Raw genomic sequence first — 27,669 nt, 5'->3', positions numbered from 1 at the left:
TATGTTTAGTAATAGACTAATGCTGTTGAGTAGAGATCACTTAGCAGTCATGCCATTGTGAAACGCCTATGAGATGAGCTGGAGGCAGATAATACAGGGTCGACCACTGACAGTGGGTGATGACCACTGCTCATCTCTCCTGCCTTCCTTCATAATGATCTCTGTAGAATATGTAAACAAAAAGAAAATCTATTGGTTGTTTTCTTATTCCTCTGCAGCTGTGGTTCAGCCCAGAACAGCAGAACATGATACCGTAATTCTGTCATTGAGGGAGATTGCAGTCTGTAACACTGTAGCATGCAAGCGTGAAATATGTGATTGCATTACTGCTCTATAAAATATATGTAGGCCATCAGCCTAGAACTTTGTTATATATGGATGTGGCTACTCCTCGTGCGCACCTATTCACACCTGGTCTCTGTTAGGAAGGGACGTCAGTCTTTGCCGTGCAGGTTAGTTTGTGTCTAGCACCGGTAATTGTTCAGGCCCCTCTTTTACTATTACAAAAATGTTCAGAGCAGTGACCTGATAGATCACATATTTTTGTATTACCACATTAATAATGCAAATTCTTGCATTTTGTGTTTCTTCTAATTCCTTCTCCTCTACTATAAGATTTTAATCAATTTATCGTGCAAGAAAAATTGCCAAAATTATGAGAGTACTGAGTTCCATGGAACATTTGATTAACCCGTAAGTAAATGAAAGTAATAATACCCGGTAGAATGTAAGCAGGCAAGGGCAGGGCCCTCTCCCATCTGCACCTGTCTGTCAATGTTGGTTACAGGTTCACTGTAATTTATATTTGTGTGTAACCCCTTCTCATGTACATTACCATGGAATCAATGGTGCTCTAAAAATCTATATATGCAAAAATGTGCATCAGCCACGCCCACTCCACTTAGCCCCAGCCAATCACTAAGCATGTCTGTGTGCATCAGCCTCAGAAATGCAACAGATGTGTTATGTTGGAAAAGTGCATGTTTTCCAAGGCCAAGCAATGGTATCATCTTGTTTTTCAATATAGAGCAGTACATCTGTGAATTCATGGTACCATCAGTGAAATATAGCTCCCTGACACCAGGAGCACTCAACAGCCCTACATAAGGACAATGCCATCACCCTGTTTCACTTTAGGTACTCCGCATTTTTCAACAATACATGGTGCCTACATTGAAACATGGTGATGGCGGGATCCTTATGTTGGGCTGTTGAGTGCTTCTTGTGTCGGGAACTACATTTCATTGATGGCATCATGAATGTACTGCTCCATATTGAAATAGAAGATGCCACCATCGCTCCCATGCCCTTGGTACACGTGCACTTTCCCAACATAATTTTGCAAATTGACATCTGTTGCATTTCTGAAGAACAGGGTGAAAGTGATTCAGTGGCCAAGTACCGTATGTCTCCTGATCTGAAATCAATGGAACGCCTATGGGGAACACTAAAGAGACCAGTTGGGCATCACTCTTCATCCAGCATCAAGGCTCCAATAGAGGTCAGTCTTCAAGAATGGAAAAAGATTGATGTTGCAATAAGTCACCAACTTGTTCATTCTATCCCTAGAAGACTTCATGCTATCCTTAAAAATCATGAAGGTCTTACAAAATACTAGATGTGGTAGTTTTTGATGTGTGGTGTATTCATTTATACATCAACTAATTTGAAGAAATTGAAGATCTTGTTCTGAAATTTTTATTATTAATCTTACTTTCATGTTATGGGTTAAAAAAAAGTTCTATTAACCCCTTTCTGCCAGCTGACGGGAAAGTATGTCAGCTGGCAGTATCCCCCGCTTTGCGGTGGGCTTCGGCCGTGAGCCCATCTCATAGCCACGACATGTGCCCGCAATGGGCACAAACAGAATCGCAATCCACCCGCGCCCAATAACTAGTTAAATGCCGCTGTCAAACTCTGACAACGGCACTTAACAAGCGGTGCCAGCCACACGGCCATAAGTACGCGCACCGCTGGCCCCTGTCACATGATCAGGGGTCATCGGTGCGTTGCCATCACAACCAGAGGTCTGCTCGAGACCTCTATAGTTGTTGATGGCAGATTGCTATGAGCGCCACCCTGTGGTCGGCGCTCATAGCAAGCCTGTAATTCTGCTGCATAGAGGTGATCTGTGCATCACATCTATGTAGCAGAGGCGATGGAGTAGTGGATGCTTCTAGCCTCCCATGGAGGCTATTGAAGCATGGCAAAATAAAAAAAAAAGTGTTTTAAAGTATAAAAGTTCAAATCAACCGCCTTTCGCCCCAATCAACATAAAACAATAAAAAAAACTACTCATATTTGGTGTCACCGCATTCAGAATCACCCGATCTATCAATAAAAAAAAAAAGGATTAACCTGATCGCTAAACGGTGTAACGAGCAAAAAAATAAAACCGCCAAAACTACTTTTTTTGGTCACCGCTACATTGCATTAAAATGCAATAACGGGCGATCAAAAGATCGTATCTGCACAAAAGTGGTATAATTAAAAACGTCAGCTCGGCACGCAAAAAATAAGCCCTCACCCGACCCCAGATCACGAAAAATGGAGGTGCTACCGGTATTGGAAAACTGCGCAATTTATTTTTTTTTTTTTTAGCATACTTTGGAATTTTTTTTACTGCTTAGATAAAAGAGAACCTGTGTTCTATGAACTCGTAATGACCTGGAGAATCATAATGGCAGGTCGGTTTTAGCATTTAGTGAACCTAGCAAAAAAGCCACACAAAAAAAAAACCCAGTGTGAGACTTTTTGCAATTTCACCGCACTTGGAATTTTTTCCCCGCTTTCTGTTACACGACATGGTAAATCCAATGGTATCGTTCAAAAGTACAACTCGTCCCACAAAAAATAAGCCCTCACATGGTCATATTGACGGAAAAATAAAAAAGTTATGGCTCTGGAAAGAAGGGGAGCGATAAATTAAACCCAATCAAAATCTTGGAAATTGTTCTTGTATTCAGTGAGATGTTAATTTAAATGTTAATTTTTAAAGGGAGTGTACTCATTTATACTGACCACTGTATGTTGTATTCTTGTTCTTTGGCATAGAATAATGTTATTGGCTCTAGTATACAGATAAATCCATACTTTTGGGTTTTCTGCCGCCTCTTTCTCCCTGGGGGGCACTTTCTTTATAGCGTATCCACCAGCCAGTCAAGGTTTCTATTCGAAATCCCCATTCTTTATTTCCTATAAAACGTGGTTTCTTGGCTTTTTATCAGATTTAGTGCCAACATTATTTCACCAGAAGGTGCCTTTATCTCGTCATCTTGTATACATATGTGGTTACTTGTGAGTTTACAGAAATAGTTTGTCAGGAACATCTTCTATCTCCGTTAGAATAAAATGGCCTTGTGCAGATAGCGGAATCTAAACATGTTGTTAATCCATCTTAGTGTCATCTTATTCTTTGCTGTCTAAACACAAACCATATATTATCCAAGTAGAGTTTACTTTGGAGATTATAGTCCATAAATAATACACATTTTAAATTACTTTCTTCCAGGTTCTCAGTAAGGAGGAGTACGCCTGTTGGTTGAAATTTCATTTACAAGCAGAATCCTCATTAGAGAATCGTGAAGAGCTACTGTTTCAATCTGCAGTTCGCCTGGAGACCAATCTGCATTTGCTGGGTAAGTTTATTAATTTTTCTTTCATACAAGAATAGGCAGAGGCTGTTATTTTAATACTGTATAGATACATACTCAGCGCTGTTAACTGGTAATGTTCAGGAAACCCTGCACTTTATTTTTTTCTGTCTCATCATTTGTTAGTTACCGTTTAATATAATATATTTTAATACTAACTAATTGCTTAAAGGGAAACTGTCATTTGGGTCATGTCGCTTGAACCACGGGCAGTATGAATCGCAGCCTGCCTAAACCATTGCAAAAACTGTTTTCTCTAAAATCCTGCTACGTTTCAGAGTAAAACATATTTGGCTAAAAAAGTTGGCCAGGGACTATAGTGAAATACCTGACTAGTCCAATTCTGTCCCTGGCCAACTTCAATCAGATTCTCAATTAGATTAATGTCTGGACTTTGACTAGACCACTCCAAAACATTTACATGTTTCCCCTTATTGGAAGATGAACCTCTGTCCCAGTCTCAAATCACTGACAGACTGAAACAGGTTTTGATCAAGAAAATCCCTGTATTTCGCACCATCCATCTTCCACTTGACTCAGACCATTTTCTCTATCCATGATGACAAAAAACATCCCCATAGTAAGATGCTGCAACGCCATGTTTCACTGTAGGAATGGTGTTCCTGGGGTAATGAGCTGCGTTGGTTTTTACTTTGAATTCCAAAAAGTAAAATTTTGGTCTCATGTGACCACAGCTCCATCCTCTAGTCTATACATTTGTGGAGTTTTTGGCAAACTCAAAACAAGCCTTACAATTTTTGTGTGTAGGAAAATACTTTTTTACTCCCCAATCTTGCATAAAGGCCACCTCCATGGAGTGTACTTCTTACGGTGGTCATATGTACATATACTACAGTCTCTGCCTGGGAACTCTGCAGTTCTTTCATCGTTACCTTATGACCTACCTCTCTGATTAATGCTTGACTGTTTTGGTGGGTGGCCATCTATCTGCAGTTTTTGTTGTGATTCCATGTTTTTTCCCATTGGATGATAATGAATTTTATTGTGTTCCATGGGACCATCAGAAATTGAGATATTTTTTCCTAACCCAACCCTGACTTGTACTTCTCAACAACTTTGTCCCTGACTTGTTTGGAGATCTCCTTGACCTTCATGGTGTTGTTTGGTTAGTGATGCCTTTTGCTTAATGGTGTTGCAGCCTCTGTGACCTTTCAGAAAAGTGTGTGTATATACTGACCGACAATGTGACACTTACATTGCACACATGTGGACTCACTAACCTTGTGAATTATGAAGGTAATTACTTGCACCAGAAATATGTAGGGGCTTCATAGCAAGAGGGGTGAATACATATGCACATGCCAATTTTTAGTTATTTAATCCCATAAATTTTCCTCACTTCACTAACTTAGTTAGTGCTGATGCATAATACACATCTGATTACAAAAATATTTAAACACAGGTTGCAATGTAAAAAACTAAGTAAGAAGCCAAGAGTGTGAATACCACTGTAGACCTGGTGACAGAATTCCTTTAATAGCTATGCAGTTTTGTCCACAGCTATTAAAGGGATTCTGCATTTTTAAAACGGGTGTGTGCTGCGAGTGCCAAATCACGTTACCCTAAGGGCTCATACTCACTTGCGAGAAAAAAAAAAAGATGAGTGCAATACAATAAAAAAAAAAGCGTATTGAACTCTGATCAATGTTAATCTATGAGTCTCTGCTAGTATGCGTTTTTGTTTTTTTTTTCTTTTTTTTTTCTCTCAGATCAGGCTGAGAAAAAAAATTGCTGCATGCTGTGATTGTCCTCTTATCTCGGCGGAGACTCGCCAATGCAAGTCAATGGGTGTGATAAAAACAAAAATCACATGGCAGTCGGACCATGCGAGTCCCATTTTTACACACCCATGTCCTTGAAAACCCGACATTTCATCAGCCGCGTACAGTAAAATTGCAGGATGAAAAGTTAGAATAGATAGAATACAAAGAATAGATAGATAGGTATAAAGATGTCAGTCACATATATAATTATTACAGTGCTTGTGTAGCTAAGGCCCCTTTCACACATCAGTTTTTTTTTTTGCCATCAGTCGCAATCCGTCAAATTTAGAAAAAAAAACAGATCCGGCGACTGATGCCGCTGGAGCCGTTTTTTTTTCTCTCATAGACTTGTATTCGCGACGGATGGCCTCACATTCATCCGTCGTTCGTCTGATCTGTCTAAAATTGTTTTCCGGCGGCCGGAGACAACGGACAAAGTAATGTTTTTTTGTGTACGTCGAAAAAACTGATAACGACGGATCCATTGCCATCATTTGCTAGAAAGGAAGCCTACGGCGCCGTATCCGTCAAATGACAGAATCCTGCGATGAATTCCGTTTTTTTTTTTAACTGAGCATACTCCAATCCAATTAGCAAGATCCACTAATCGGATCCGTCCAAAAAATGGATCCGTCACATCAGTTTTTCACAATCTGCGACTGATCCGTCGAGCCAGCGGATTGTGAATGATGGAATAAAACTGATGTGGGAAAGGGGCCTTACTGTACATGCATTTTATTACGTAATAAAAATTTCTAAAGAGAATTGTGTGAGATCCCCCGAAGTTTTGTTAACCAACAGAGGGAAAGCAGACAACTAGGAGCTGAAGTTTATAGCCTGGGAAGGGGGTAGTATACATAGTAATATAGTATTTAAGGTTGAAGGAATACTCTAAGTCCATCTAGTTTAACCCATGGCCTAACATGTTGATCCAGAGGTAGGCAAAAAAAAAACCATGCGGCAAACACTAAGCTTCAGATTGGGGAAAAAAATACCCATGGAGCTTCCTAGACTATTAATATCAGCTCACAGCTGTATACCTAGCATTTACTGGTTATTAAAATGGGGACCCCCTCCCCCCCCCCCCCAAAAAAAAAAAAAAGACTGAGTCCCCCTATAATTAATAACCAGCAAAGGCTATGCATACAGCTTTAGGATGATATTCATAGGCTAGGAAGAGGCCATGGATATTGGCCTGTCCCAGACTACAAACATCAGCTCTCAGCCGCTCCAGAGAAGGCACATCCATAAGATGCACTAATTCTGGCACTTAGACTCGCTCTTCCCACTTGCCCTGGTGGGGTGATAGTATTGGGATTGATGTCTGCTTTGTATTGACAGCTGACATGAAGCCCAGGGTCAGTAATGGAGAGATGTCTATAAGACGCCCCCATTACTAACTCCAATTTTAAATTTAACCAAGAAAATTTATACTCACTGTTAGGCCCAATCCATTGAAGCACATATCCCCGGTAAAAAAGATCTATATATATAATCGTCTAAGGGTCACTTCCGTCTGTTTGTTTGTCTGTCTGTCTGTCACGGAAATCCCGTGTCGCTGATTGGTCCAGGCCCCGACCAATCAGCGATGGGCACAGTCCGGCCGCGAATTCGTCCCTTTCTACTTTCAGTGCCCCCTCCAGTCAGCGCTCACACAAGGTTAATGGCTGCGTTACACCACGTTATGCCGCGGTGTAACGCAGTCCGTTAACGCTGCTATTAACTCTGTGACCAACTTTTTACTATTGATGCTGCCTATGCAGCATCAATAGTAAAAAGATCTAATGTTAAAAATAATAAACAAAATAAAAAATCATTATTCTCACCTTCCGTCGCCTTTCCCGCTGCTCCTCGCGACGCTCCGGTCCATGCATTGCGTTCTCGCGAGATGATGATGTAGCGGCCTCGCGATACCGCTATGTCATCATCTCGGGAGACCGCAATGCATTCTTGGAACCGGGGCATCGCGAGGAGCAACGGTAAACGCCTTGGCTGGATCCGGGGGCCGACGAAAGATGAGTATATAACTATTTTTTATTTTAATTCTTTTTTTTTTTAACAGGGATATGGTGCCCACATTGCTATATACTACGTGGGCTGTGTGAGATACTGCATGGGCTGTGTTATATACTACGTGGCTGTGCAATATATTACGTGGCTGTGCAATATATTACGTGGCTGTGCAATATATTACGTGGCTGTGCTATATACGATGTGTCTGCTATATATTACGTGGCTGCAATATATTACGTGGCTGTGCAATATATTACGTGGCTGTGCTATATACTACGTGGCTGGGCAATATACTACATGGGCTGTGTTATATACTACGTGGGCTGTGCTATATACTACGTAGGCTGTGTTATATACTACGTGGGCTGTGTTATATACTACATGAGCTGTATGCTACTTGGCTGTGCTATATTTCTCTGCTGTATCTGTGCATCATGAATCATGGTATGTGTTAAAGAGGGGGGCCCACTGAGACTCTTTCTCCCGGGGCCCTCAAAAACCTGGAGCAGACCCTGGCTTCACTGATTGTTCGCGGCCGGGCGTGACCAATCAGCGACAGGTGCAGTCCGGCCGTGAATTGGTGCGGAATTTGAACTACGCTTCGCTAATTGGTCGCGCCCGGCCGAATCCTGTGTATAAATTGCAGTATTCTGAAAACTTCATAAATAAACTACATACATATTCTAGAATACCCGATGCGTTAGAATCGGGCCACCATCTAGTAAATAATAAAGCAACATCATCCTCAACTGTTGCCGACCTGAAGATAAAAATCCAATTGTCCCGTGACGTGTCTAGGTCTGCCACATCTAGATGAATTGTTGCATGATGCGACTATGCAACCTGCTATCTAGCAGAGACACTGAGCTGTGCATGCTTGCTCTTCTCAGTGACTCGTGGTGATTTAATAAGGTTGATTGGAGTTCATATCCAGTGAACACCTGTCACCTCACTGACATCACCGCGAGCATGAGAAGGTTCCTACTCTTGCGGTGCCATCAGAAAGGTCATCAGAGTTGAGATCCAATGCACTCAGTTCAACTCAATGACAAAAATTGCATTGTACATGGCACTTGCTTGACATCCTTCAAGACTTTTCTGGACCAATATCGGACCTTTTTTTTTTTTTTACAGTGATGGGTATGAGCCCTAAAGCAGACCGTACAGAGGACAGTTTATCAGATCTTGGGTTTTGTTGCCCCTTTCTTACAGGAATAAATGCTGCAATGTATCTTCATTGATACAATTGTTTTTTCCAAGATTCAGAATATAAATTTTACTCTTGCCTTCAATCTGTCCTCTATTAAGAAACAGATTTCTATCATTCAGAACTATTCATTTTAGCAAATAAACATAGGCCATTATCTTGTTAATTATCCAGTCATATTGTTAATTAGCGATATGGGGACAACTAGATGCTAATTGCAGGAAATAGAAGGGTGAATTCCCACGCTGCAGATTTTGTTGCAGACATTTCTGACGCTAGAAATCTGTTCCATACATCTGAATGGGATTGTTTCAGATAAAGCAAATTACTTTCCACAAAAGAAGAAAAATGCAATTTGTGAGGATACCGTTAGTATGTTTAGGATCTGCAGAAATCTGTGGTTGCAGCTACAACAGAAAGAACAGTACTAATTTTCAGTCTCAGAAATGTCTGTAACTGAAATTTTGCCACTTGTAAATGACTATTTGTTACTGAGTCTAATGCATCTTTTAAACCAGACAATTTTTATTTCCATCAGGTGCTACAGGCATAGAAGACCGCTTACAGGAAGGCGTTCCAGAAACTATTACAAGGCTGCGCAAGGCTGGACTGCAAATCTGGGTTTTGACTGGAGATAAACAGGAAACTGCTGTAAATATAGGGTATTCCTGCAAGCTTCTGGATCATGATGATGATCTCATCACTTTAAATGCAGAATCTATGGTAAGATTTGTACTTATCAATTGCTTATTTGATAAAGTATTTTTTCTTCTCTAAAATGCATTTATACTTAAAGGGGTTGTTCAAGCAAAAAATAACAAGCCATCACACTTTACTACCGGTACCCATCTGTATCTAGCTAGTACACTCATATTCTTTGCAAACAGGTAGCGATTAATTTACTGTTCATAAGGCACTATTTATGTATGGAAGCTAGATACCGAAGAAATTTAGTGAAGAAAAACTACCATTAGGTTAAGTTATCACAATGAGATTTTAGTGAGTTTTTCACACAGCTTCTGATAATAAATCCCCTATTAACGATTCACCATAGCAAATGCTGTAGCTAATACAGAATATGGCCCCATAGATCATGTAAATTAGTATTATTTAATCAATATGACATTATAAACTAATTTAAAAAGTGCCAAGTACTAATGATAAAAATTTATGTCTCTGGGAAGTCCCTTCTTGGCACAAGTCGTGAAGCTCAGTATTAACTTGTGTCCAACCCTAAACTTCCCCCTATTAAACCCTTCAGAACTGCTCATCCTAGGACTCTTGAAGGTTTGTTTCCGGATCCATATCCGTTGGTGGTTAATGTTTTTGTTTATCTGTAAATGCAAATGGCTTTATTTCACTATTCACTCCAGCTGGTGTAAGTGTGTTCAATTCAAAAATCCACTGGCTTTCAGCTTTGGACATCTAATGTATGAAATTGCCCCCTCTTGAATGTTTTTCTATTTTTTTCTAGAAAAATTTCCTAGATATTCGCTAAACTTGGTGCGAGACTCGTCCACATGGCCGTGCCCAATAACTGTAAATAAAATGTATTTCTCCTTCGCCTCATTGGGGAACACAGGGCCATGGGTGTTATGCTGCTGCCACTAGGAGGCGACACCAAGTTAATACAAAGAAAGATAGCTCCTCCTCTGCAGTATACACCCTCATGCTGGCTCCAAGAGAACCAGTTCATGCTTGGTATCCATAGGAGGCACACAGGTCTGGTCTTCAGACCAAAAATCCTTTTTTTTATTTTAACTTTTCAATTTTTTTTTCTTTTAGTTTTACTTTTTTCTTCGGATGAAGGGGCGACGGATCCTTTCAAGGTTCTGATCTCCCCAAACCAACAACAGGCGCGAAAGTGGAGTGTTGCCTCCATGTACCCCCTCCTGCGGCGTGGGACTTCATGCCTGGGCTGATTTTTAGGGGCGACAAGTCCATTAAAGGGCACCGATCTCACCGCACCATCAACAGACGAGCACATGGAGTGTCTCCTCCATGTACCATCTTCTGCAGCCAGACCTAATGTCGGACACTCAGCCCTGTCCATCCTGGGGGATTCAACCCTTGGATGTACAGTGGCACTTTTTTGGCGTCTGTGCAGCCCCCACTGCATCAAAACTGTTAAAGCGGATGATGCAAGGAGGCAGTCCCGCTCCACCTCCCTATGAAAGCGACAGCAGGAGGAGTTGCTGTATCTTGACCTGCTGCATATAGCGGTGTTACCTGCCACCCGGCAGCTTCTCTGGGTAAGTGCCGGAGCTGGAGGGCTCTGAGTAGGCAGTACGGGGCGGCGCTGGCATTATGGTCCCATCCTGGGGGGGTCGAACATTCGGCTCTTCTGCCATTCGGCACTGGCTGGCACCAGACGGCCCCGCCCACTATTTTGGCACTTCTCGTCCAGGACGAGAAGCGCCTATGCAGATCTTGACGGCCATTTTTCTCCTTCACCTGCTGCCTCCAGACAAACACTGACATCCAGAAGCGGATTCCTTGCACAAGGATCCGGAGGCATCAGCGCTGAGGACAGCACTAACCACATCAGCAGGGCGACACAGGATCTGGGTAAGGGAGCGCTGCACTATCACTCTCCCGCACCTCTGCTGTATTCCATACTCTGTAGGAATCCCTATTAAAGAGGCACATAGAGGGTACATCATGTCTCAGCCAAAGGCACCTAAAAAATCTCAACTAGTCTTTTTCACTTCATGTAATTCCTGCCAGTCTGCGTTTCCTAAAGCTCAGAGTTCACAGCTCTGCAACGGCTGTGACCCCAAATACGCTCAGGAGCCCCCCCCCCCGCTGCCACCGAGTCCTGTGTACTTAGTCCCCCTGAGTGGGTTTCGTCACTGTAGCAATCCATGGCTTCTCTGGCCAAAGCGATTGAATCTTTCCATGTTCCTTCTGTGGATCTTGTCGTTCGCATGACTGGCGTAGCTGGATCCTCCCCTACACGGGAGCCGTCAGCTAGCAGGGGCTGCAAGCACTCTAGCAACGTACAGGCGTCTAGAAAATGGTTCCGTAGTATGTCACCCGAGCAATCACATGCCTTGGCATCCAGGGGTGTGTAGTGAACATTCTGAATATGAATCGGACATCTCCTTGGATCCGGATTCACCAGATTTTCAGAAAACAGTGGATTCGCTGATTGAGGCCGTCAACCAGACTTTGAAAATTGACGAAGACTCTTGCTCTGTGCCAGTTTACCCTGTGTCTTTCAAGAGGACTAAACGACCTCATAGAGCATTTGCTATTCACTCAGAGTTTCGGGCTATAGTTAATCAGCACAGGGAGTAACCAGATAAACCTTTCACAGGACAAAGACCTCTTGAGGCGAAGTATCCTTTTTCAGCTGATCTGAGGAAAGATTGGGCTGAATCTCCTGTAGTAGACCCGCCAGTGTCTCGCCTGGCATCCAAAACCCTTCTATCCCTGCCGGATGGATCATCCTTTAAAAATCCTACTGACCGTCAGATAGAAAATTTGGCTTTCACTGTCTTTGAGACCTCAGGTTCGGCTCTCTATCCATCTTTCGCTGCAGCGTGGGTAGCTAAAGCAATGGTCTCCTGGTCGGAGACCTTGGCTATTTCCATTCAGAACAGTAATCTTCGTCCGGAGGCCACGCATCTGGTCAGTCAGATTTCTCGGGCAGGAGATTACCTGGTACACGTATCTTTGGATGCGGCTAGCTGTGCTCCTCTGTCAGCGGCAAATGCCATCATGATCATAAGGGCTTTATGGCTGAGAATAGAAGGCGGATTCTGCATCAAAAAAGTCTCTGACATCCCTTCCTTATCAGAGTGGCCATTTATTTGGAGAGAAGCTGGATCAGCTTATCTCCGATGCTACGGGAGGAAAGAGCAAATTTGTTCCCCAGTAGAGGCTCAGGCATCCTTTTCGGCGTCAACAACAAATCATTTTCTGATCCTTTCGCACCAATCTGGCTTGTCCACCACCACTACTTTTTCCGGATCAGGGTGCTCCCCACGCAGTTACAGAGGACCTCCTATAGGCCCATCCAGCAATGGAAAAGTCGTCCCAAACAATCTAGATCTAAGGGACCTAGGTCTCAGAGATTTTTTCACCCAATGACTCCTGGCATTATCCGGTCAACACCAGCAAGGTAGGCGGTCGCCTACTTCTGTTTCGTCAGGTCTGGCTTTCCATCGTCCACAACAAATGGGTCAGAGACCTGGTGTCTTCCGGATACAAATCGATTTTTCTTTGCGCCCCTCAGCACATTTCTTCCCTTCCCGTCCTCCAACGTCAGAGGTGAAGGCAAAAGCTTTTTCCCGAAGCATAGATTCATTGCGTCCCAATGGCGTCATGGTCCCAGAAAATGAAAGGTTCGAGGGATTCTACTCGAACCTATTTGTTGTCCCAAAAAAGGATGTAAAGGTGAGACCCATACTAGACCTCAAATTTCTAAACAAGTTTGTCAAGGTCCGTCTTTTCCTCATGGAGTCTCTGCGTTCGGTCATTACTTCAACGAAAAAGGGGAGTTTCTGGCATCCATCGACATTCGGGATGCTTACCTGCATATCCCGATATTTTTTATTTTTTATTTTTCTCCCCTCCCCACATCAGAAGTTCCTGCGTTTCGCCATTGCAAACAGCATTTTCAGTTCATGGCCTTGCCCTTCAGCCTCCCTTCCGCTCTTTGTTTTCCTAAAGGTCATGGCGGCCATCATGTCCATCTCGCACTCTCGCGGGCGTGGTCGTTCTGCCTTATCTGGTCGACATTCTAGTCAATGGTCCATTTTTCCATGACTGCGCGGAGTCCGTTCTTATCACTTGGGATAGATACCCTTTCTCGCCTGGGCTGGCTGATAAATTTAACCAAGTCTTCCCCGTCCCAGCCCAGCAGATATCCTTTTTAACAAGGCTGTGGCATGCATCAATCATCAAGGGGATATCCGCAGCAGGGCGGCCATGTGCGAGGTAACTCGCATTCTCCAATGGGCAGAGAGGAACCACTCTGTAATCTCAGCAGTGCACATACCAGGCGTAGAAAACAGGGCGGCAGACTTCCTCAGCTGTCAGGGTCTCTCCTGGGGGAGTGGGAACTTCATCTGGAAGATTTCCAACAGATCTGTCTTCGCTGGGGGACCCGGATGTGGATCTGATGACATCCAGACTGAATTCCAAAGTTCACGAGTTCATAGCTCGGTCTTGGGATCCAAGAGCTATCGGAGTGGATGATCTGGTTCTTCCGTGGTGCCAGTTCAGTCTTCCGTACATTTTTTTTATTTTCCCCGCTGCTGCTACTTCCTAGAGTCATCAGGAAGCCATAGCGGAGGGGGTTTCAGTGATCCTGGCCGCTCCGGATTGGCCACGCCGGGCGTGGTTCGCACAGTTGGTGCGCCTCCTCGCCGACGTGCCGCGACGATTACTGGATCATCAACATCTGCTCTCCCAGGGTCAAATATACCATCAGAACTCAGCAGCCCTGTGTTTAACTGCTTGGCCGCTGAATCCTGGGTTCTGACCCATACTGGTTTTTCACAACAAGTCGTTTCCACAATGATTAGTGCTCTTAAACCTGCGTCGGTACGCATTTATCACCATTCCTGGAAGACATTTTTTGCATGGGGCAAGGATCGTGGACGTCCTCCTCTCGTCTTCTCTATTCCCACCATTTTAGAGTTCCTACAGACCAGTCTGAACTCAGGCCTGGTGCTCAGCTCTCTCAAGGGCCAGATCTCCGCCTTATCGGTCATATTCCTGCTTAGGATTGCAACAAGACCACAGGTGCAGACTTTCATGCAAGGGGTTTCACATGTGGTTCCCCTATCGCATGCCTTTAGATACTTGGAACCTCAACTCTGTCCTGGGAGTTTTGCTGGAAACTCCTTTTGAACCGCTTAAGGACATTTCGCTGACCTTTCTGTCCTGGAAGGTCGCCTTTCTCATTGCAGTTACATCAATCAGGTGAGTTTCGGAGCTAGTTGCTCTGTCCTGTCGGGCGCCTTTCCTTATTTTCCATCAGGGCAAGGTTGTCCTCAGGCCGTCCCTTTTTTGCCCAAGGTCATCTCGTCTTTCCACCATATCGAGGACATTGTTCTTCCTTCATTTTGTCCGGCTCCAGTCCACAAGATGGAAAGGGCTCTCCACACTCTGAATGTAGTCAGAGCTCTGAGAAAGTACGTATCGAGGATGGCGTCCTTTCGAAGGTCTGATGCTTTGTTAATGCTTCCTGAGGATCTCTGGAAGGGGTTAGCCGCTTCAAAGGCCACGATAGCCAGGTGGATTCGTTCCACCATCCAGGAGTCCTACTGCGTCAGAGGTAAGCCTATCCCAGCGGGGATCAGGGCACCCTCCACTCGGTCGGTGGGGGCTTCTTGTGCCATTTGGCATCAAGTTTCGGCGGAGCAGGTCTGTTAAGCTGCGACTTGTTATGTTTGCTAATGACAGGTGTTATGAAGGCAATCCAGAAACACAGTGTGCTTAGCGATCAGAGCGCATACAGTGATCTGACAAATACCCAAAAATACAAGAACGAGCTCTGAGACGTGGAAACTCTGTAGACTGCACACCTGATCCTATCCTAAACACAACTAAAAGCGGCTGTGGATTGCGCCTAACAACTACCTAGGCAACTCGGCACAGCCTAAGAAACTAGCTAGCCTGAAGATAGAAAAATAGGCCTGACTTGCCCCAGAGAAATTCCCCAAAGGAAAAGGCAGCCCCCCACATATAATGACTGTGAGTAAGATGAAAAGACAAAACGTAGGGATGAAATAGATTCAGCAAAGTGGGGCCCGATATTCTAGGACAGAGCGAGGACAGTAAAGCGAACTTTGCAGTCTACAAAAAACCCTAAAGCAAAACCACGCAAAGGGGGCAAAAAAAACCCACCGTGCCGAACTAACGGCACGGCGGTACACCCTTTGCGTCTCAGAGCTTCCAGCAAAACAAAAGACAAGCTGGACAGAAAAAAAGCAACAAAAAAAGCAAAAAGCACTTAGCTATACAGAGCAGCAGGTCACAGGAACAATCAGGAGAAGCTCAGATCCAACACTGAAACATTGACAAGGAGCAAGGATAGCAGCATCAGGCGGAGTTAAGTAATGAAGCAGTAAACGAGCTCACCAGAACACCTGAGGGAGGAAGCTCAGAAGCTGCAGTACCACTTGTGACCACAGGAGTGAATTCAGCCACAGAATTCACAACAGTACCCCCCCCTTGAGGAGGGGTCACCGAACCCTCACCAGAGCCCCCAGGCCGACCAGGATGAGCCGCATGAAAGGCACGAACAAGATCGGAAGCATGAACATCAGAGGCAAAAACCCAGGAATTATCTTCCTGAGCATAACCCTTCCATTTAACCAGATACTGGAGTTTCCGTCTAGAAACACGAGAATCCAAAATCTTCTCCACAATATACTCCAATTCCCCCTCCACCAAAACCGGGGCAGGAGGCTCAACAGATGGAACCATAGGTGCCACGTATCTCCGCAACAACGACCTATGGAATACATTATGTATGGAAAAGGAGTCTGGGAGGGTCAAACGAAAAGACACAGGATTGAGAACCTCAGAAATCCTATACGGACCAATAAAACGAGGTTTAAATTTAGGAGAGGAAACCTTCATAGGAATATGACGAGAAGATAACCAAACCAGATCCCCAACACGAAGTCGGGGACCCACACGGCGTCTGCGATTAGCGAAAAGTTGAGCTTTCTCCTGGGACAAGATCAAATTGTCCACTACCTGAGTCCAGATCTGCTGCAACCTATCCACCACAGAATCCACACCAGGACAGTCCGAAGACTCAACCTGTCCTGAAGAGAAACGAGGATGGAACCCAGAATTGCAAAAAAATGGAGAAACCAAGGTAGCCGAGCTGGCCCGATTATTAAGGGCGAACTCAGCCAACGGCAAAAAGGACACCCAATCATCCTGGTCTGCAGAAACAAAACATCTCAGATATGTTTCCAAGGTCTGATTGGTTCGTTCGGTCTGGCCATTAGTCTGAGGATGGAAAGCCGAGGAAAAGGATAGGTCAATGCCCATCCTACCACAAAAGGCTCGCCAAAACCTTGAAACAAACTGGGAACCTCTGTCAGAAACAATATTCTCAGGAATGCCATGCAACCGAACCACATGCTGAAAGAACAAAGGTACCAAATCAGAGGAGGAAGGCAATTTAGCCAAGGGCACCAGATGGACCATTTTAGAAAAGCGATCACAGACCACCCAAATGACTGACATGTTTTGAGAAACGGGAAGGTCAGAAATGAAATCCATCGAAATATGTGTCCAAGGCCTGTTTGGGACCGGCAAGGGCAAAAGCAACCCACTGGCACGAGAACAGCAGGGCTTAGCCCTAGCACAAATCCCACAGGACTGCACAAAAGTACGTACATCCCGTGACAGAGATGGCCACCAGAAGGATCTAGCCACTAACTCTCTGGTACCAAAGATTCCAGGATGACCAGCCAACACCGAACAATGAAGTTCAGAGATAAGTTTATTAGTCCACCTATCAGGGACGAACAGTTTCTCTGCTGGACAACGATCAGGTTTATACGCCTGAAATTTTTGCAGCACCCGCCGCAAATCAGGGGAGATGGCAGACACAATGACTCCTTCCTTGAGGATACCCGCTGGCTCAGATAAACCCGGAGAGTCGGGCACAAAACTCCTAGACAGAGCATCCGCCTTCACATTTTTAGAGCCCGGAAGGTACGAAATCACAAAGTCGAAGCGGGCAAAAAATAACGACCAACGGGCCTGTCTAGGATTCAAGCGCTTGGCAGACTCGAGATAAGTCAAGTTCTTATGATCAGTCAATACCACCACGCGATGCTTAGCTCCTTCAAGCCAATGACGCCACTCCTCGAATGCCCACTTCATGGCCAGCAACTCTCGATTGCCCACATCATAATTACGCTCAGCGGGCGAAAACTTCCTGGAAAAGAAAGCACATGGTTTCATCACTGAGCAATCAGAACCTCTCTGTGACAAAACCGCCCCTGCTCCAATCTCAGAAGCATCAACCTCGACCTGGAACGGAAGAGAAACATCTGGCTGACACAACACAGGGGCAGAACAAAAACGACGCTTCAACTCCTGAAAAGCTTCCACAGCAGCAGAAGACCAATTGACCAAATCAGCACCCTTCTTGGTCAAATCGGTCAATGGTTTGGCAATGCTAGAAAAATTACAGATGAAGCGACGATAAAAATTAGCAAAGCCCAGGAACTTTTGCAGACTTTTCAGAGATGTCGGCTGAATCCAATCCTGGATGGCTTGGACCTTAACTGGATCCATCTCGATAGTAGAAGGGGTAAAGATGAACCCCAAAAATGAAACTTTCTGCACACCGAAGAGACACTTTGATCCCTTCACAAACAAAGAGTTAGCACGCAGGACCTGAAAAACCATTCTGACCTGCTTCACATGAGACTCCCAATCATCTGAGAAGATCAAAATGTCATCCAAGTAAACAATCAAGAATTTATCCAGATACTCACGGAAGATGTCATGCATAAAAGACTGAAACACGGAGCATTGGCAAGTCCGAACGGCATCACTAGATACTCAAAATGACCCTCGGGCGTATTGAATGCAGTTTTCCATTCATCTCCTTGCCTGATTCTCACCAGATTATACGCACCACGAAGATCTATCTTAGTGAACCAACTAGCCCCCTTAATCCGAGCAAACAAGTCAGATAACAATGGCAAGGGATACTGAAATTTAACAGTGATCTTATTAAGAAGGCGGTAATCAATACACGGTCTCAGCGAACCATCCTTCTTGGCTACAAAGAAGAACCCTGCTCCCAGTGGTGATGACGATGGGCGAATATGTCCCTTCTCCAGGGATTCCTTCACATAACTGCGCATAGCGGCGTGTTCGGGCACGGATAAATTAAATAATCGACCTTTAGGGAATTTACTACCAGGAATCAAATTGATAGCACAATCACAATCCCTATGCGGAGGTAGAGCATCGGACTTGGGCTCTTCAAATACATCCTGATAATCAGACAAGAACTCTGGGACCTCAGAAGGGGTGGATGACGAAATCGACAAAAATGGAACATCACCATGTACCCCCTGACAACCCCAGCTGGATACCGACATGGAATTCCAATCCAATACTGGATTATGGGTTTGTAGCCATGGCAACCCCAACACGACCACATCATGCAGATTATGCAACACCAGAAAGCGAATAACTTCCTGATGAGCAGGAGCCATGCACATGGTCAGCTGGGCCCAGTATTGAGGTTTATTCTTGGCCAAAGGTGTAGCATCAATTCCTCTCAATGGAATAGGACACCGCAAAGGCTCCAAGAAAAACCCACAACGTTTAGCATAATCCAAATCCATCAGATTCAGGGCAGCGCCCGAATCCACAAACGCCATGACAGAAAACGACGACAAAGAGCATATCAAGGTAATGGACAGAAGGAATTTGGACTGTACAGTACCAATGACGGCAGACCTAGCGGACCGCTTAGTGCGCTTAGGACAATCAGAAATAGCATGAGTGGAATCACCACAGTAGAAACACAGACCATTCAGACGTCTGTATTCCTGCCGTTCAACTCTAGTCATAGTCCTATCGCACTGCATAGGCTCAGGTTTAACCTCAGGCAGTACCGCCAAATGGTGCACAGATTTACGCTCGCGCAAGCGTCGACCGATCTGAATGGCCAAAGACTCATTCAAACCAGCAGGCATAGGAAATCCCACCATGACATCCTTAAGAGCCTCAGAGAGACCCTTTCTGAACAAAGCTGCCAGCGCAGATTCATTCCACTGAGTGAGTACTGACCATTTCCTAAATTTCTGACAATATACTTCTATATCATCCTGACCCTGGCACAAAGCCAGCAAATTTTTCTCAGCCTGATCCACTGAATTAGGCTCATCGTACAGCAATCCGAGCGCCAGGAAAAACGCATCGACACTACTCAATGCAGGGTCTCCTGGCGCAAGAGAAAATGCCCAGTCTTGAGGGTCGCCGCGCAAAAAAGAAATAATAATCAAAACCTGTTGAATAGGATTACCAGAAGAATGAGGTTTCAAGGCCAGAAATAGCTTACAATTATTTTTGAAACTTAGAAACTTAGTTCTATCTCCAAAAAACAAATCAGGAATAGGAATTCTTGGTTCTAACATAGATTTCTGATCAATAGTATCTTGAATTTTTTGTACATTTATAACGAGGTTATCCATTGAAGAGTACAGACCCTGAATATCCATGTCCACACCTGTGTCCAGAATCACCCAAATGTCTAGGGGAAAAAAAAAAAGTGAACACAGAGCAGAAAAAAAAAAAAAATGATGTCAGAACTTTTTCTTTCCCTCTATTGAGAATCATTAGTTAGGCTCCTTCAACTGTTATGTTTGCTAATGACAGGTGTTATGAAGGCAATCCAGAAACACAGTGTGCTTAGCGATCAGAGCGCACACAGTGATATGACAAATACCCAAAAATACAAGAACGAGCTCTGAGACGTGGAAACTCTGTAGACTGCACACCTGATCCTATCCTAAACACAACTAAAAGCGGCTGTGGATTGCGCCTAACAACTACCTAGGCAACTCGGCACAGCCTAAGAAACTAGCTAGCCTGAAGATAGAAAAATAGGCCTGACTTGCCCCAGAGAAATTCCCCAAAGGAAAAGGCAGCCCCCCACATATAATGACTGTGAGTAAGATGAAAAGACAAAACGTAGGGATGAAATAGATTCAGCAAAGTGGGGCCCGATATTCTAGGACAGAGCGAGGACAGTAAAGCGAACTTTGCAGTCTACAAAAAACCCTAAAGCAAAACCACGCAAAGGGGGCAAAAAAAACCCACCGTGCCGAACTAACGGCACGGCGGTACACCCTTTGCGTCTCAGAGCTTCCAGCAAAACAAAAGACAAGCTGGACAGAAAAAAAGCAACAAAAAAAGCAAAAAGCACTTAGCTATACAGAGCAGCAGGTCACAGGAACAATCAGGAGAAGCTCAGATCCAACACTGAAACATTGACAAGGAGCAAGGATAGCAGCATCAGGCGGAGTTAAGTAATGAAGCAGTTAACGAGCTCACCAGAACACCTGAGGGAGGAAGCTCAGAAGCTGCAGTACCACTTGTGACCACAGGAGTGAATTCAGCCACAGAATTCACAACAGACTTGGTCCAGTCAACATCTTTTCTCGAAGCACTTTAATATTCACACTCAAGCTTCCACTGATGCGGGTCTGGGCAGAAGAATTCTGCAGGGCGCAGTGGTGCACATCCAATCAGTTGTTATGTGAAGCCTGATCTTTTATGTTGTTTTCCCACCCAGGGACTGCTTTGGGACGTCCCATGGTCCTGCGTCCCCAATGAGGCGAAGGAGAAATGGGGATTTTTGTGTACTCACCGTAAAATCCTTTTCCCGAGCCACTCATTGGGGGACACACAACCCATCCTACTGCTTTTGCACTGAACTGGTTCTCTTGGAGCCAACATAGTAACATAGTTATTAAGGTTGAAGGAAGACTTTTAAGTCCATCTAGTTCAACCTATAGCCTAACCTAATATGCCCTAACATGAGGGTATATACTTAAGAGGAGGAGCTAACTTTCTTTGTATTAGCTTATTGTCGCCTCCTAGTGGCAGCAGCATAACACCCATGGTCCTGTGTCCCCCAATGAGTGGCTCAGAGAAAAAGGATTTTACGGTGAGTACACAAAAAAATCCCTGTTTTCATATTTACCATCGTTCTCCTCCGAAACGCGTAGGATTAGAGACTTACTCTTTTGCCTGTTTAGCAGTCCGTAGCTGGTGACTTCACCATAGCATAGAGCGGTGTGTTTTTTTTGTTTATTTTTTTTCGTATCGTGGGAGGCATCATCAAGCATTACCGGACAGAACGCTGAGTATTGATGGATCCATGAGTCTGGGCGTTATTTATCCATTCAATATAGTGTGGAGAAATCCATGGAACTCATTGACATTTATTCCGAGGACATCTCCTGAAACCATCATATTAATAGTGGGACTCTGCGGATGTACTTTTGATTGTATCCTATCATGGAGAAATCCACGGCTATACACTGACCTCTATCCATAGGATGCCTCCCAATATAGAGGTCTTATACCCACAGAATAGAGCCGGTTCTCTTTGGTCCTACATTTAAATATTGCAACCAGACCTGAAAATCGGGACTTTAGCGCATATCCTCATATTTTCAGAGTGCTTTTATTTAGCACATAGGCAGTTTGTGTTGTTGGTATATGCAGCTTTCGTTCACTGAATATTCATTTTGGAAGTGGGAGCTTTGGTATATATATTTTATACTTGATATTAAAATAAATTGAGTGCATTCATTTAAATATAATTGTAAATAGAAGATGTATAGAGAATATTCAAATAAACTGCAAAAACTATATAATTGTAACACTTGGAATATAAATCTTGGATCACATTGCATACCGACTTTAAAAGTGCAGATGCATCATAAGGTTATTACCATAACTCACTTGATAAATCATAGGGTCCAGTCCTAGAACCAAGAAAAAGTGCTAATACATCATCTAATTTTTCTCAATTTTTCTGGCGATACATCATGTATAAACATCATTCATACTCATGATATGCTAATCAGAAGTATACCATATGGACACCGCAACACCGATATGTGTTTTGCATGTCCACTTTCTAAAGCGGCTGTCACCATTCCACCAACTGGCTGACCACTGGAGCATGTGGGGGGGGGGGTTTACAGTGATTAAATGACTTGAGCAGCTGGTCATAAGTTATGATAACACACTTCACAAAGTTACAGTATCTGACCACTGCAGCACATCTCAAGCTGCAATGTTCCAGCAGCTACTAGAATGGTGACATCACCTCTTTCTGTATCTGCAAAGTTGCTTGCGATGGCTCCAGCTGGGTGCTGATAGGTAAGTATGACTGAGTTTGTTTTTTACTTATCCTGTTCCCTAAACAAAGTTTTACTACACCCGGGCAATCCCTAACCTAATTCATATACTGAATTTCCAGAATTAATCCCTAATTGAGCCTTGCTGCCTCAAGATGTATTCATCATGTGCACATATTATTATTTATTTTTATAGCACCTTTGATTCCATGGTATTGTACATGAGAAAGGGTAAAGGTACCGTCACACATAGCGACGCTGCAGCGATACCGACAACGATCCGGATCGCTGCAGCGTCGCTGTTTGGTCGCTGGAGAGCTGTCACACAGACAGCTCTCCAGCGACCAACGATCCCGAGGTCCCCGGTAACCAGGGTAAACATCGGGTAACTAAGCGCAGGGCCGCGCTTAGTAACCCGATGTTTACCCTGGTTACCATCCTAAAAAGTAAAAAAACAAACGCTACATACTTACCTTCTGCTGTCTGTCCTCGGCGCTCTGCTTCTCTGGTCTGGCTGTGAGCGCCGGGCAGCCAGAAAGCAGAGCGGTGACGTCACCACTCTGCTTTCCGGCTGACCGACGCTCACAGCCAGAGCAGGAGGAGTGCAGAGCACAGCGCTGGAGGACAGACGGCTGTAGGTAAGTATGTAGTGTTTGTTTTTTTACTTTTAGGATGGTAACCAGGGTAAACATCGGGTTACTAAGCGCGGCCCTGTGCTTAGTTACCCGATGTTTACCCTGGTTACCAGCAAAGACATCGCTGAATCGGTGTCACACACGCCGATTCAGCGATGTCTATGGGGAGTCCAGCGACGAAATAAAGTTCTGGACTTTCTTCCCCGACCAGCGATCTCCCAGCAGGGGCCTGATCGCTGCTGCCTGTCACACTGGACGATATCGCTAGCGAGGACGCTGCAACGTCACGGATCGCTAGCGATATCGTCTAGTGTGACAGTACCTTTACATCAAAATACGAGTATCACTTACAGTAGATAAACTAACAATGGTAAACCAGTACAGAGGGAAGAGAACCCTATCGGGCTTCCATTTACATGATTATGGGGAAGGACACAATAGGTTGATGGTTGCATTACCCCTATGGTGGTGAGGTGGTAGCGTGATCATTACAGGTTGTAAGCTTTCTTGAAGAGATGGGTTTTCAGGTCCCGCCTGAAAGCTCCGAATGTGGTGGATAATTGGGGGTGCTGAGGCATAGAATTCCAGAGGATGGGGGATATTCAGGAGAATTCTTGGAGGCAATTTTGTGAGGAGCGAATAAGTGTGGAGGTCTTGGGAGGACCGGAGATTACGTCAGGGAAAATATTGGAAGATTAGTTCGGAGATATACGGAGGAGACAGGTTATGGATTGCTTTGTAGGTCAGTGTTAGTTGTTTGAACTGGATATGCTGGGAAATTGGGAGCCAGTGAAGGATTTGCAAAGGGGGGAAACAGGAATGTAGCGGGGAGAGAGATTAATTGGTCGGTCAGCAGATTTAATGACTGGAGAGGTGCGAGAGTGTTAGAAGGTAGGCCACAGAGGAGGATGTTGCAGGAGTCGAGGCGTGAGATGATTAGGGCATGCACAAGCATTTTGGTAGAGTAAGGGTTGAGGAAAGGACAGATTCTGGATATAATTTTGAGCTGGAGATGGCGAGAGCTTGGATATGCGGTTTGAAGTACAGGACAGAGTCAAGGGTTACTCCGAGGCAGCGGATTTCCGGGACAGGGGAATGTGTGATGTCATTTATTGTGATAAATAGATCAGGTAGGAAAGATATGCAAGATGGAGGAAAGATAATTAGTTCAGATTTGTCCACATTGAGCTTGAGGAAGCAAGAGGAGAAGGAGGATATGGCTGATAGACACTCTGGGATTCTGTTCAGCAGAGAGGCGACATCTGGCCCAGAGAGGTAGATCTGAGTGTCATCAGCATATAGATGGTACTAGAAGCCATAGGACTTTGAGTTGTCCCCGACCAAGGGTATAGATGGAGAAGACTAGGAGTCCTAGGACAGAGCTTTGAGGGACACCAATAGAGAGGGCAAGATGAGGAGGTAGTGTGGGAGTAAGAAATGCTAAATGTGCTGTTCACAGTTCACGCTGCAGGGCTGGGATTCCTGGGCATGCGCACTGCGACCTGGGTGAGTGGCTTAGACACGCAGTGCGCATGCCCAGGAATCCCAGCCCCGCAGTGTGAATAAATCATAAGACACTGAGGGGCTGGGATTAACAAGCAGGGCGGCCGCACAGGCGCAGTCAGCGAGACTGCATATGAGGACAGACGGGCAGCGCTCACTGCACCTGGCCCAGGCAAGACAAACGAGTGCAGGCGCCGGCAGATTTCAAAACAAACAGCGCTGAGGAGGCGGCGCCCGGCACCAAGATAACTTGAGTGATGGCTGTGAGGCGTCTGCAGCAGGGGGGAAAGACCTGCCTCCTGGACTGAAGACAGGTATTTCGGACAAATTACAAAATGGATTATTTCTGCATTTACAGCACCAATAACTAAAAGAGCCACCTTGTCAGAATGCAGCATTACTGCTGCACAAGGTGGCTCTTTTAGTTTCAAATGACTGGGGGGGGGTGACAGGTTCCCTTTAAGCAACCGTGGTCATCACAATACCCGCATCAATTGCAGATACACAGGGATCACGTCTCTTCATTGCACATTTCCATTTAATATCTGAGTGAGTATATATTATAAATCTATTTAGTCTCACTATATTCACCAATGCGAACATTTACCTTTTTTTTTTCCTCTCCTCATTCCCCTAAGATTCTGGTAGTACTTCAAGGACCTATTACAACATCCACTGCATAACCAATGATTATTCATTAAGTGCTCTCTTATTCATTTATTCATCTATTTTTCATTTTATTGTTCGTTTTTATAGACAGTGCAGGTGAATACAACTCTTTTATATTTCACAATGCAATCTGCATTTATTACTAAAGGGATATTTTAGATCTAAAGACATACTGATAGGGAATTGAGCTTGTGAGCCCCATCAGGGACAGCGATGATAATGTGTGCAAAACTGTAAAGCGCTGCGGAATATGTTAGCGCTATATAAAAATAAAGATTATAATTATTATTATCTTATCAGCCTTGTGTACTTGCCTTGAATGTGATGATCATGCAGGAAAATGTTGGAAAAGAGGTTTGAAAACCATTCTGTTATGGATTTTTTTTTTCACTGTAATTCTACCAACCACATCCGATCTTATACATCAGTTTAATAATGCATGCAGTTTACATGCTCATACCTGGTGACAAATCTGCTTGAAACACTAATATATGTATAACTAAAGAAAAAAGGAATGCAGTCAGCTTACCGGTCTTAGACGAAATCCCCAGACCTGCCAACGCCCAGCACGGTTCGGGGTGAGCGCCCACAGCAAATGAAGACAAAAAGAGAAATGATCCAGCTGGAGGTGGAGGCAGTTCAGACTTTGTGAGACTTTATTAGACAACTAAAGCGATAAATAGTTCTTCAACAAGAAAAATCTTTACATAGCAAACACCTGGCACACCAGTGAGGAGGATCAACGCGTTTCAACTATGAAGTCTTACTCATGATCTACCATGGCAGATCATGAGTAAGACTTCATAGTTGAAACGCGTTGATCCTCCTCACTGGTGTGCCAGGTGTTTGCTATGTAAAGATTTTTCTTGTTGAAGAACTATTTATCGCTTTAGTTGTCTAATAAAGTCTCACAAAGTCTGAACTGCCTCCACCTCCAGCTGGATCATTTCTCTTTTTGACTAATATATGTATGTACCAAAACTTTGCACCCACATAATGTACCATTTTGTCTCCCAAAAGGAAAAAGGTTTCATGCAGCTACTTAGAAAAAATGATTCCTCAAGGGGTTAGAAAATGCAAACATGGTGTATATAAATATAATCCGTATTCCGTATTATGCTGACGACACTCCGATCTACCTCTCTGGCCCAGACGTCACCGCTCTGCTGTCCAGAATCCCAGAGTGCCTATCAGCCATATCCTCCTTCTTCTCCTCTCGCTTCCTCAAACTCAATGTGGACAAATCTGAACTCATCATCTTTCCTCCATCCCACAAATCTTCCTTACCTGACCTATCTATCGCAGTCAATGACATCATGCTTTCCCCTGTACCCGAAGTCCGCTGCCTCGGAGTAACCTTCGACTCTGCCCTGTCCTTCAAACCACACATCCAAGCTCTTTCCACCTCCTGTCGCCTCCAGCTCAAAAATATCTCCAGGTTTCGTCCTTTCCTCAACCCCCAATCTACTAAAATGCTTGTGCACGCCCTCATCATTTCCCGCCTTGACTACGGCAACATCCTTTTCTGTGTCCTCCCTGCTAACACCCTTGCACCTCTCCAGTCCATCCTTAACTCTGCTGCCCGACTAATCCATCTCTGTCCTCGCTACTCCTCCGCTTCCCCCCTCTGCAAATCTCTTATCTGGCTCCCATTCCCTCAGCGTATCCAGTTCAAATTGCTAATACTGACCTACAAAGCCATCCACAACCTGTCTCCTCCATATATCTCTGAACTAATCTTTCGATATCTTCCCTCACGTGATCTCCGGTCCTCCCAAGACCCCCTTCTCTCCTCCACACTTATTCGCTCCTCATCCAATCGCCTCCAAGACTTCTCCCGAATATCCCCCATCCTCTGGAACTCTCTGCCCCAACACGTCCGACTATCAACCACAGTCGGATCCTTCAGACGGAACCTGAAAACTCATCTCTTCAGGAAAGCCTACAGCCTGCACTGACACGGCGGCTGCCTCATCACTATCGAAGCTACCGCCTCACCAACACCGGAGCTACCGCCTCACCAACACCGGAGCTACCGCCTCACCAACACCGGAGCTCCTGCAACCCTCAACCTACTGTCTCCTTCCCCATAATCCTGTAGAATGTAAGCCCGCAAGGGCAGGGTCCTCGCCCCTCTGTATCAGTCCGTCATTGTTAGTTTGTTTACTGTATGTGATATTTGTAACTTGTATGTAACCCCTTCTCATGTACAGCACCATGGAATCAATGGTGCTATATAAATAAATAATAATAATATTCTTAATCCAGACGGTCTTGCAGGTGGTTTTCTTTCGGGGTGAATACCTTCATATATCCCTCTTG

At 44.5% G+C, this 27,669-nt stretch overlaps 1 protein-coding gene across 1 annotated transcript in view; it reads left to right on the top strand.

Moving 5' to 3' along the window:
* Positions 1 to 27,669, top strand: part of ATP10A (ATPase phospholipid transporting 10A (putative)) — a 218,640-nt gene that overhangs the window by 163,284 nt on the left and 27,687 nt on the right. Inside the window, exons 12-13 of the mRNA XM_069757826.1 lie at positions 3,512 to 3,638; positions 9,196 to 9,380. Coding sequence (XP_069613927.1) covers positions 3,512 to 3,638; positions 9,196 to 9,380 — 312 coding nt within the window. The remainder of the gene's footprint in view (positions 1 to 3,511; positions 3,639 to 9,195; positions 9,381 to 27,669) is intronic.

Source organism: Ranitomeya imitator, chromosome 3, assembly GCF_032444005.1.
Source record: "Ranitomeya imitator isolate aRanImi1 chromosome 3, aRanImi1.pri, whole genome shotgun sequence".
Classification (NCBI taxonomy): Eukaryota; Metazoa; Chordata; class Amphibia; order Anura; family Dendrobatidae; genus Ranitomeya; species Ranitomeya imitator.
The sequence above is the reverse complement of the archived record's forward strand: the minus strand, read 5'-3'. Positions and strand labels throughout refer to the sequence as shown.